This window comes from Gopherus flavomarginatus, chromosome 3 (assembly GCF_025201925.1).
Source record: "Gopherus flavomarginatus isolate rGopFla2 chromosome 3, rGopFla2.mat.asm, whole genome shotgun sequence".
Lineage (NCBI taxonomy): Eukaryota > Metazoa > Chordata > Testudines > Testudinidae > Gopherus > Gopherus flavomarginatus.
In genome coordinates this window covers 158,701,853-158,713,917 of record NC_066619.1, presented here as the reverse complement: position 1 = coordinate 158,713,917, position 12,065 = coordinate 158,701,853, and the positions used below count along the sequence as shown (strand labels likewise).

At 41.8% G+C, this 12,065-nt stretch overlaps 1 protein-coding gene and 1 long non-coding RNA gene across 19 annotated transcripts in view; both read left to right on the top strand.

The window, feature by feature from the left end:
• The window catches only part of LOC127047207 (uncharacterized), a 117,417-nt gene extending 113,843 nt beyond the window's left edge, over positions 1 to 3,574 (top strand). The window contains exons 2-5 of the long non-coding RNA XR_007773327.1: positions 10 to 359; positions 1,544 to 1,616; positions 2,615 to 2,683; positions 3,287 to 3,574. This is a non-coding gene — a long non-coding RNA (uncharacterized LOC127047207). The remainder of the gene's footprint in view (positions 1 to 9; positions 360 to 1,543; positions 1,617 to 2,614; positions 2,684 to 3,286) is intronic.
• Positions 3,575 to 4,001: 427 nt separating this feature from the next.
• The window catches only part of SEC31A (SEC31 homolog A, COPII coat complex component), a 68,946-nt gene continuing 60,882 nt past the window's right edge, over positions 4,002 to 12,065 (top strand). For 16 of the 18 annotated variants that reach the window (XM_050945119.1, XM_050945115.1, XM_050945114.1 and 13 more), the window contains exons 1-3: positions 4,546 to 4,636; positions 10,197 to 10,279; positions 10,972 to 11,095. In XM_050945119.1, the coding sequence (XP_050801076.1) occupies positions 10,201 to 10,279; positions 10,972 to 11,095 (203 nt within the window). In that variant the 5' untranslated portion in view covers positions 4,546 to 4,636; positions 10,197 to 10,200. Of the gene's footprint in view, positions 4,021 to 4,545; positions 4,637 to 10,196; positions 10,280 to 10,971; positions 11,096 to 12,065 lie in introns of those variants that run through there. The other 2 variants (XM_050945104.1, XM_050945103.1) reach the window with 2 other exon arrangements.

Sequence of the window (12,065 nt, the reverse complement as noted above, 5' to 3'; positions counted from 1 at the left end):
GGCGCGGAGCGGAGCGGGGGACTCAGGCTTCTCGATGGGGGAGAAGCTGCTCGAGGGGACGCTGCCCTGTCCCCAGCCAGCACCATGGGCCCCAGGCGGGGAGGCCCTGAGGCAGTCGGGGCGCCACGTGGCGCTTGTGCGCCCGCCGCCTGGGACTCAGCCGGGGCCGGGCTCTGCCTGAGGGGGGCCGAGCTGTTGGGGTCATAGGCTCATTCCCGTGTGGACGGAAGGGGCCTGGGGCTTGAACCCGAGTCCGAGTTTACGTACTGTGTAGTCGGGTACGTAGCAGCAGGAACAGCCAGGGCCTGCGATCGCTCAGCCTCCCCCGCCGCCTGCATGGCGCGTCCCCCAGATCCGGGGTAAGTGAGTCGTGGTTAGCCCTGGCCTGTCCAGGTGCTTAACTTGACTGGGTTGGGCAGAGAGCCCAGTGGGTCACGTTGTGTCTAGAGACACGGCTTCCCGCTCAGGCCTTGCGCAGCAGTCTCTAGCACTTCAGCGTGAGGCTCTTTATCTTGCCTGCTCTACGGGAAAGAGGCCCAAGGTAACTTGATTAGTGCACCAGCAGAAATTAAACTAACCCTTACGTGCTTTACTGGAACAAACCCGTGGATGGCTTACTTCTTCTGTGCTGTACCAGCTCTGTTCTGTGTAGCCCCAGTAGCCAGCTGGGCCCATGGGCACTGCCGTTTTACAGATCTCACGTAAGGGTTAATGTTGGCGTGAGCATGTGCAGTATTATTGACATGCTCAGGTATAAGAATTTAAAACTTTCTGGAATTTAAGACCCCCTTGTGATAAGTAGGGAACCTGGACAGCTATTCTGACTAAAGTAGCAGTTGATTGATCTACCTGAAGCATGAGGGGATGAAAGGAGGTGAGAGATGGAATATCGTATTGATGGCTCTCAATACTCAACTGTGTATGAACTAATCCAACTTGAAGTTCCACAGAACAGATACGTTGCAGGCAATGGTGGTGCAAGATTCATTCCACCATTGGCATGCCTTAGCCTTGACTGGAGGAACCTTTCTGTGTGCAAGTGTAACTGAGTTGCCAGGAGAATTAACTTGTAGCCCACACTTAACTCTAGAAGAATACTCAATGTTTTATTGTGCTGGCTTTTGTAATGTAGATAAACTGCCCACTAGAAGATGGACTAACGCAATCAATTAGCTATCAGATAGTGAAACCTTTATCACGTGACAGCCATCTACTACTTTCTTCTTAGAGCCAAGTGAAGTGTTGGTTCAAGGGGTGGTTGAGTGCTACTGTTCACTTAATATTTACTTGACACATGTCCAATGATTAAAACCTTTTCACTGCTGTTCACATCATGATGTGCTGTGATTAGTATCTGTTTGGATGAGGATATGTGGTTTAAAAACTGACATAATGTGCTGACATAACTTAAGTGGAAGGCTGGGTAAAGCCAATAAATATTACTAATGCAAATAACTGTTGCTGCTAATGTTTGATACTCTTTGCACTGATGTAATTTTGGGAAGAAAAATTGCTTTTTAAATGTATATTCTTACTCTTTCAGGGATTTTTCTACTGACAAGATCTGCAAGGCAAGCTTGGAATCTGGAAGTTCATATTACTTAACTATTGTTCAGGTGAGGGTTTCATTAAGTGACTTTGAAGTATAGCTGATTTCCCTAATTGGGGAATCCAACAATAATTTAAGGATGTTCAAAAATGGGAACTAAATATTTTATTTCACCTACATCCTTTAGGAAGGAGCATCATTTCCCATAAAAGTCTAAACTGACTGTAGAAGAGAGGAGGGTTTGGCAACTTAGCAGTGAATTGTAACTTGCCAATGTTAGGTGTAAGTAGTCCCCTTCTCTGATGTGGTTTTGTTTTTTTTCACACCCTGACTGGCAAAATAACTTAAGTGTAGATCAAGTACCAAACATCAAAGAAAAGGGGACCTCTGTTTTTTTATTTCTTTTGCCCTGTAACAGTAGCTGCAGTAGTAGAATCCCTTGTGTCCTACCTGAAAAGTATCTTCCTCCCAGGCCTGTGTCCCTTGCTGGCCTGTTTCCTGTCCTGAGCAGTTAAAGTTGCTTACATCATGGTTCAGCAAGTTCTGGCGGGGGGGGGCAGGAGAAGAAAAGTCAATAAAAGGTGAAAGTAGAATATTTAAAACTATTGAAATAAAAGCCTCAAATAACCTCAGGTTTAGAGACCCTTCCAAATTTTAAAGGTGGTTAGAGAATAATTGACTTTTTTGAAGAGAAAACTAAGTTAATTTTTATCAACTTTAGAACTTGATTGGGAATTGGCAAACCATGTATAATAAGCTAGGCTTAAAGATTTGCAAGATGAACGTGGTAAGTTTTTTTTTTTTTTTTTTTTTTTTTTTGGTTTTTTTTTTTAATGTGTTAATTTGTTTTGCCTAATGTCCAATGATTAAAACCTTTCACTGCTGTTCACATCATGACTCACTGTGATTAGTGTTTGACTGGATGAGGACATGGGGTAAAAAATTCAAAACTGGATCTAAAAACATTGGTAGTCCAGTTTGCAGATTAAGAAAAACATAAAATACACTTCTGGAATTCATTCGGTTTGAATATATAACAAAAGAACTTCTCCTTTCCCTCCCCAGCATTCAACTATTGCTGTCTACTTGTGAAAGGTGAACTAAGACTTTTTGGTTGCACTTGTTGACATGTGGGTAAGCATTAATGCTTTTGTTAATTTGTTTGCTGATTAAGTTTGTGCCTGGTATTGTATGTCAGAACAGTGTATTACAGCCTATTAGTGTGTACTACAGTAGCTTAGTGCAACTAGTTTGGGTCTGACCATCATGTTTGTTAGCGGTTTATTTCGTATATTCAGACACAGGTCTTGGAGATGACATGGGGATAATTTTAAAATAAGCTAAACCACAGAGTAATGACCATTCTTTCTAAAATAAACGTGTAAAAATTGAATGAGTCTGTTGCTAGAAATACAAAAAAATTGTTTAAACACTACTGGGAGGACATCCTAATTGTGGTGGTAATAGACTGTGGGCTTTACTGAACTGTTACTGAGCTTGGTAACATGCAGAGACAAGATGGGTGAGGTAACATTTTTATTCAACCAATTACTGTTGGGGAAAGAAGAGCTTACACAGAGCTCTTCTTCAGGTCTGGGGAATTTAGGAACATTTACTGAAATTGTGGGCTTATTGAGCAAAGACTCCTAAGAATGTTGAGAAGTAGAAATTAAATCTGCACTAAATTAGACCTGTATCTATATTATCAAAAATTTAATATGCTTTTATACTTTTCAGGTAATTGTGAAGAGTTTCTATGTTCCATCTGAATTTCTTCTTTCATCTTTAAGGAAGATGCTTGAAAATTGTTTCTTTACCTTTAACCCCCTCAATGAAAAAGAGGAATCTAGTTGCTGATGCAATGCTTTTTATAGTGGAAAAAGTAGTAGTGAAGGCAAGAAATGTATCTCAATGCATTTGTTTCTAATACAACCTGTGAATCTTGGGCGATTGCTTTTTGGAGACTGTTGTAAAATCCTCTTCATTTGTATTGGTAATAAACATGATATGCTGCCCTTGATTTAATTATGTGGTGTCTTGGCTTTATTTCTTTTAATTCTCTGTTCTCACTGCTGTAGAATAAGTACCTTAAACATGTATGAGATCTAAGCCTCATAACACTGCTGTTAGTTAGCTAGGAAACCATCCCTATTTTCACCTGGGGAATTAGACTCGTAGCAGTCTCTCATAATATTCAGCAGGGAGGGAGAAATGTGACCTTTTCCATGAAAATGGAAAATCCCAATCATTCACCCCAGTAAAGGTGATCAAAATGTTTTACACTTGCGGGGGCTTGTCTAGCCCTTGGGCCACCCTGCTTGGGAGTGGCAAACTATGGTGAAGGGGGCCAGCTGCCCACAGCTTCGTTTTTGCCTTCAGGGCTAGGCTCTTGCATCTTGTACTGAATAGCAGAACAGTTTGGCAGTGGGATTTGGTTACAGATCAGAAACGAGGGTGCAGAACTGTACTGGGTAAGTACGTTGGAACCTCCTCTACAATGTTTTGGGGCCCTTACCAAGGAAAGGAGAAGGGACAAATGTCTCATTCCTTCAGGCCTCTCAGAGGCTGGGCAGGGGTGCTAGAGCCGTTGTATAATGGTACTGAGAGCCACTGAACCAAACTAAACCCTCGGTATGATGGACACCACTTCAAGCCCGGGCAGGCAGTGCCCTCCGCCCCCCCTTCCAGCACCGGTGAATCAGGGCAATGCTGCGAAGTAACCCTGTACCAGTGGGGCGGGGGCAGCCATCCCGCTGCTCCGCCATTAGAGCTCCCTGAAGCCTCCCCGGCGAGCCGCCGCAGCAGCGTCTGACCCGCCTGCCCTGGCCGGCCTGTTGTGGAAGCGCGGCAGGCCGCCCGGACCGGCACGGCCTAGGCCCCTCTGCAGGCCGGGCCTGCCCCCCCGCCAGCCCCCTCTCGCTGGGAGCTGCGCGGCCCGGAAGGCGCGGCCGGCCGGGCGGGGTCTCGGTGCCGGAAGGCGGGCTGACGAGGGCGGCGCTGCGGCTGCCACGTTGAAGCGGGACGCGGAGGAGCCTCGGGCGGGGGCAGGCAGCTGAGCCGGCGCAGCGGAGAGCGCGGCCCCGCCAGGTGAGGAGAAGCGGGGCCCCGGGGGAGCGGGCCGGGCGCTGCCGGGTTTCTCTGTTCCCAGGGCGCGGGGTTGCCAGCTGGGGCCTGGGGTCTCTGGGGGCAGAGCGGCCCTGTCTCGCAGGGTCCCCCCGGGCAGAGCAGCCTCGCTTCCCCGGGGCTTCCTGCTCGCTGGCGTGGCCGGGCCGGCCTTTGCTTCTAGCTCTGCCGCTCTGGGACTGGGATCGGGCGTTTTCCCTGCTGCAGGGCCAGTCCCTAAAAGCCAGGGCTTTATTCGTGCCAGGGCTAAGCCCCGCCAGCCCTAGACTTGGCACTTAATAGCCCCGGCACCGCTGGGCTTGCCTTGTCAGCGGCTAAAGTAGCAGCATTACTTGTGTCCTGGCTCCTCTTTCATTACAAATTAACCACTGCTGAAAGCTGCCTTGCTGTCAGCTGACAAGTGACAAACTCTCCCCCCAGCCCCTCTACCCGGAGCAGTGGCAGGGTCCTGTGGATATCAGTGTTGTGGGAAAAGTGATTAGACCTAGCTTTGTCATAGTAGCCTCTGAGGTTGTTTAATATATTTTACTAATCTCTGTTTCATAACTTATTCCAAAATACACGTAATATGGGTTTGGTACTTCTAGGGTTTATAGCCTAATCTTAATTAAAAAAAATTTATGCCCCATCTACACCATGTTTGCAAAAACCTTCTGTATAAGCCATCTTTAAACACAGTATCCAACCGCAGGGGAAACCAGAGTGTAAATGGAGCCTTAAAGCTCTTTAGGAAAAGGGATTCTAGGAAGATTGCACGATTGCTGTGAGGATCATGTATTAATAACCATTTTGAGATTTTCGTCTTGCTTGTATTATCCAAGTTGGTAGATGTGTAAATATTACCCTACCACAGTTACATGGAGTGACCAGCCCAAATATAATCCTGAATCTTTGATTTGCAGCTCCCAGGTGTTGTTAATGGATATTGTAAAAATACTTGTAATTATAAATGTGCATACAAGAAAATGTTTCTTCACTGTTTTAGTCAGTGAATTTAGTATTGTTAGTGAGAATTTTTATTTTCATTTGTAAAATATATGTGTCTTTTATAGCCTTTCTGTACTGTAATATATTGACCATACCATACTATAACTAAAAAGTATAAGAAAATATCTGGAAAAAACCATGAGCCTCAAAGGTGCTGAATCACTCAGGATATCAGGCCACACGCTAGAACTTCTCTAATGAACTATATTTATGAGTGGTTCACTAGAAAAGTGCAGTAACGTGTTTTTCCTGGACAGTATAGATGGGGCTGTAGTGCCAACATGGCAACAGCAAGACTTCCAACATTCAAATTTTCTTTTGCCAGTACCCTTTTGACTCAAAGTGAAGCTATGTCATTACCATGGTATAAAATAGACTCTGCCAAACAGATGTATTCCTTAGACTGAGGTCCAACCAATCTTGTGGTAGTAAAGAATTTATGAAATTTACTGTTACGTTATAAAGAGGAGGGGAGCCTGTCTGTTTTATGTTCTCTTTTAAAATGGTGTTTGGTTCATCAAAGTCATTTAAATAATGTCACTCAGTGTCCACCTGGCAGTGATCTCTCCTATGAGGGAGGGGTCCCAGTTGGTCGTGGCAGACAGTGGGCAGCAGAGTGCCCTGTATATATTGGTGTTTTTAACAATAAAAGTATAGGCTATGTGAAAACAAGAGTAGAATTTATGTGTACATCCACTGTAGAAATCACTTTTAATATCCAGAAAAAAACTCTGGAAAAGCAAGCCTTGTTATGAGCAAATGCAAGAGATTCCTTATCTAAAATTGAACTAGACACAGTAATGTGCATCTTTGTGATTTCCCAGGTACTTCATGAGTGTCTGCACACTTGATGAGGACACCCAGTAATATCTGTTCCGTGAGCAGTTTCAGAGAGGGATTGTGCAATTGCCCTTTTTTACTTAAGGGTTTGAAGTCCAGTCAGGATCTTTCCATACAACAGCGTTCTTCAGCCCAGTGGAGCACACACCTGCTTGGCTTAGAGCCGAATCTCAACTAAACCTCACTCAAGTTTGGGAAAAGCATTTCTGGGACAGATATTTGAAACTGTTCCTTAGTTTTAAAAGTAGAATGAGGATACACATGGTACTTTCAGTGTGAGGTGCCCTTGTACAATGGTTTTTAATTCAGTTATATAAACAGATCTAATTTTTGAAATGATTTTTGAGGTCTGCTACAAACTAACTTTGTAAAATATCCCCCTAAAGGATACAAAATTCATATGAGTAAGACAAACTGTGTGTTTCCTGTTAAATTATCAAGAGCTCTGTTGAAAAGACCTTTGTCTAGCAACAGTCTAAGAACTCCTGATATTGATTATGATGTGCATATTTGATGTAAGATGCAGGGTTCACAGTTAGGGCCCTACCAAATTCACCGCTATGAAAAACGCATCATGGATCATGAAATCTATTCTTTTGTGTGCATTTACCATATACGCTTGGGGAGAGACCAGCCTTTCTCAAACTGGGGGTCCTGACCCAAAAGGGAGTTGCAGGGTGGTCACAAGGTTATTTTAAGGGGTTGCAGTATTGCTACCCTTGCTTCTGTGCTGCCTTCAAAGCGGGTGGCCGGAGAGGGGTGGCCGTTGGCCGAGCGCCCAGCTCTGAAGTCAGCACCCTGCCCGCAGCAAGCAGGGCAGAAGTAAGGGTGGCAACCCCATACCATACCACCCTTATTTCTGCGCTGCTGCCTTCAGAGCTTGGCGGCTTGAGGGGGGCCCAACTCTGCCGGCAGCAGAGCAAAAGTAAGGGTGACAATACTGTACCATGCTATCCTTGCTGCTGCTGTCGGTGGCTCTGCCTGCAGAGCTGGATTCCTGGCCAGCAGCCACTGTTCTCCAGCTGCCCAGGTCTGAAGGCAGTGCCACCACCAGCAGCAGCGCAGAAGTAAGGGTAGCAGTATTGCAACCGCCCCCACACGCAATAACCTTGCAACCCCACCACAACTCCTTTTTGGGTCAGGACCCTTACAATTATAGCACTGTGAAATTTCAGATTTAAATAGCTGAAAACAAGAAAATTATTATTTTGAAAATCCTATGATCATGAAATTGACCGAAATGGACGTGAATTTGGTAGGCCGTATTCATGGTATAATTATCTGGGTATGTGTTGTCAGAATGAACTTCTGTAGTGTCAAGATTGAAATCAAGTACAGGAAAGAATTAATTGAAACCTTCCTATTATCACAGAGAAAGTGTGGCCAATAAAGACATTTAAATTTTGAGTATTCCCACTACTCCCTTCTCTAAGAAAATGTTCCTCATTAAATAAAAATCAGAGGACAAGATATGTTGTTCTTTAATGTTAATTTACCCTACGATATTAAAGTCTATTTTTGGGTCAGTGTAACAGATTAATTATAATAAGCATTTTGCAAAGGTTGAACAAACTCTTTTTTTTCTGTTGGAAGTAATATTCAAATTACCATTGCAACCTTGCAAAACTCACTAATCCAGCTAGTTCAAAAAGTTATGTTTTATACACTCTTTGGTCAGGTCTGGCAGTTTTCCAGGAAAAATAAGTGTAAGATGGAGCACTGCTAAATACGGTTTAAACCAGGAAAGTGGGGAAAATATTTGCTTCAGTGTCCAGCAAGTTCAGCAAGCATAAGACAAATCTTTTCAAACTTTGGATACATCCATTCAGAACTAGGGAATAGACTCATCTATCCACTACATCAAAATTGGTCTTCTGCTACAGAATGTTGTAGGCCAAATGGGTTAAGGTCATTGTTTTAGCTGTTGTAGTTATAGTAATAGTACAACTGGTCGTCTGCAACTTTTCATACTTCTGATTGCTTAATGCTACTGTACATTGTTTTTATATAAATATGGAAATATGAGTCATGACGTGTATAACTTCCTTGAGAAAATACAAACTCAGATATATACAGACATTCCCACGTTCACCATCATAATGACTATATTATTACATCCCAATGCAGTTTTACTTTTTATTTGTACAATCCTAAATTAATCTGTGTAGCTACTGCCTTGTGTAACCACAGTTTGAATATGTAACTTAAACTAGTATAATGTGATGTGCATGAATTTGAAACAATTTTTAAAATAGCAAATGCCTTAAACTGGGACTAACTAGTTTTATCCGGGGTAGTAAAAACCTTGATTTTACTTGGGAACAACCAGCTCTGGTAATTACCATGTTATCCCTGCCTTGAGTAAGTAAATTTTTGCAAGCCTGAATTATTATATTTTGTTTAAAACGTCTGTGTGTTGCAAAGTCTTTTAGATTACTATGTGCTGGGCTCTGCTTAGGAGGCATTTGATGAAAAAACTGAGCATTTTTCAGAAAACTTTTAGCTGGAAGACCAGTTTTATCAGTTGCTTTTTTTTTCTGAATTATCTTGCATCACATGATGATTAACCTTTGCACTTCTTCACACAACTTTTTGTTCATGCACAAAAGCTGCATAAATCCACTTGTGAGGACTGTGTGACTCAAAGTTGTTGAGCATTTCAGGCTTTCACTTAAACTTTCACTTCCTTTTAAATCATTAACGAAACCACAATTAGGAGAAAATTCTTGGCATTTCAGAATGTCATTATTATGAGGACCATATAACCTTTTCATGGGTGATAGGTAGAAGATGGTGACTGAAAAACTGTTAATGTCTGAAATGAGTATTTCGTGTTACTTATCTTTTTATATACACATGCTTCCTCAGCCTGTTTTGGGAAGAGGGCCATACCTAAAGGGATACTTTTAAATTTCTTTGTACTTACTATTGTTGGAAGTAAGACCTAAAGTTACTAGAATTTAAAGAGACTAGAAAAAGCATATTTTTATCTTTTTTGCTTGCTTGCCTGCTTTGTACATTTGATAAGCTTTTGTATAGAGTCAATTTCATTGTTTTCTCTGTATAATCAGTCGGGATTGTTTGTTTGTGTGGGTTTTGCACAATGTTTAAAAATAGGAAAATGTTGTAAGACCACAAAAATTGACAGACAGACTCAAGGATAGGTAATGAACCTGAAACTCCTTTACATTAATTTCTTGAGATTGCTAGAATGCAAGTTAACTATGTCCCTAAAATATCACTAAGGAACAGGATTAGGAAATTCTTTGACATGGTTTTAGAAACCAATGTGGTTGTTTTCAGTAGTGACTTTTTGTGGTAAGTTTCAGTAGTTTCAGTTCTGATGGTAGTTTATGAATGTCAGTTTGGACATTTAGAAACATGGACAGTATTTTAATTTAAATGTAATAGCTTCTGGAAGATATCAAGTTATATCATGTAAACTCTTATTATCAAAGGCATTTGGTCTAAGAACAGAATCTCACAACAGTTGCTGTGTTCCCCAGGTTTATTTAGTTTTAGTCAACATGTTTAGCAAGTATTAATTTCCTGTAAACTTCAATAATATTTCCCCATTGCCCTCCTCCCTACAAACGCCACATCATTCCCACAGTTCCATGTACAGCCCATCTCCCCTCTGTTGTACTGGTGCCATTTCCTCCAGATTTTCTGTATTACAAAAGTTATCTTCTTTTAGCAGGATGAAGTTAAAGGAGATTGATCGTACTGCTATGCAGGCATGGAGCCCTGCCCAACAACATCCCATTTACCTGGCTACAGGTAACTTATTGAAGGGTATGGTCCCTACCCATGGGGCTTTGTATGCGTATGGTGTAGATTATAATATACTCACTATATTTGTATTTTATAATAAAAATTAATGTCCTGAAGGCTGAAATAGTAATTGAGAATGCAATGCAGTGCCCACTTGAAATCACTTTTCAACCTCTGGAGTATCAGCTTTCGTTAGAAATCAAAACCCCAGCTCACATATTGCTTGTAAATGTGCATGTTTACCCTAAGTGTACAGCAGCGTTGGTAACTTAATTTCAAGGCTTCTCTCTCCTAAATCATAGGATTTCATGACCCAGTCTTTACCAATGGCTTGCAGTTTTTCAGTAGTTTTGGCTGCCAGGACTATTGCCTTTCAGTCAATTTCTGAGTTTCTTCTTTTATTTGTATGGGATTTTTACACAGCAGCAGGAGAGAGGAAAAATCACACACTTTTTTTTTTTTCCAATTTTATTTTAATGGGAAATTTTGGTTGTAAAACCAGGAAGGGAATTTAGGGGCAGGGGAAATATCTGAAACTACTTTCAGCTCCCTTTTTGAAAAATGTGTAATGTTTTGTGTTCCGTGTACCTCTGAGACACTGAAGATTTTATTTCCTTTGTATGATTTGATGCTTTGGTAATTTGAAATTCCATGTTTTGTATTATGTCATTCTGATACAATAGTATTTTTCTGTGTAGGTACATCTGCTCAACAGTTGGATGCAACTTTCAGTACCAATGCTTCTCTGGAAATATTTGAACTGGACTTGTCTGATCCTTCGTTGGATATGAAATCCTGTGCAACTTTCTCCTCCTCGCACAGGTATGAATTGGGTTTCCGAATTCATGGACTGCTTTATAAAAATGCATTTTTGGTGGCAACTTCAGTCCATGATATGGGCTTCAAGGACTGTGTATGAATCTTTAGCCCTGTGTCAGTCTTATTGGGAAAGGTAAGAAGGATGGGCTTGTGGTTAAAGTTGTAGACTTGGATTCTGGAGACCTGGTTTCAGTTCCTGTTCTGTCACAAATATCTTGGGCTGTTATCTGTTGGGTGATAGTCATAAAAATGTGGAACTGGAAAGGAACTTGATAGATCATCTAGTCCAGTCTCCTGCACTCATGGCAGGACTAAGTATTATCTGGACCTAACAGGTGTTTGTCTAGCCTGTTCTTAAAAACTCCCAATGATGGAGATTCCACAGTCTCTTTCAGTAACTTGTTCTGGTGCTTAACTACCCTTATAGTTAGAAAGTTTTTTTTCTGATGTCTAGCTTAAATCTTCTTTGCTGCAATTTTAGTTCATTACTACTTGTCCTGTCCTCAGTGGTTAAGAGGAAGAATTTATCACTCTCCTCTTTATAACAACACTTTACATATTTGAAGATTATCACATCATCCCTCCCCCCCCAGCTTTCTCTTCTCCAGACTAAACAAACCGATTTTTTTTCCATCTTTCCTCATAGGTCATGTTTCCTATACTTTTTTTTGTTGATCTCTGGACTGGCTCCAATTTGTTCACGTTTCCCAAAGTGTGGCACCGAGAACTGGACACAATACTCCAGTTGAGGCCTTATCAGTTCTGAGTAGAGTGGAATAATTACTTCTCATGTCTTGCTTACGGTGTTCCTGCTAATACATCCCAGAATTATATTTACATCTTTTTCAACAGTATTATATTGTTGACTCATACTTAAATTGTGATCCACTACTACCCGCAATCCTTTTCTTCAGTTCTCCTTCCTAGACAGTCATTTCCCATTTTTCATTTGTGCAGTTGGTCATTCCTTCCT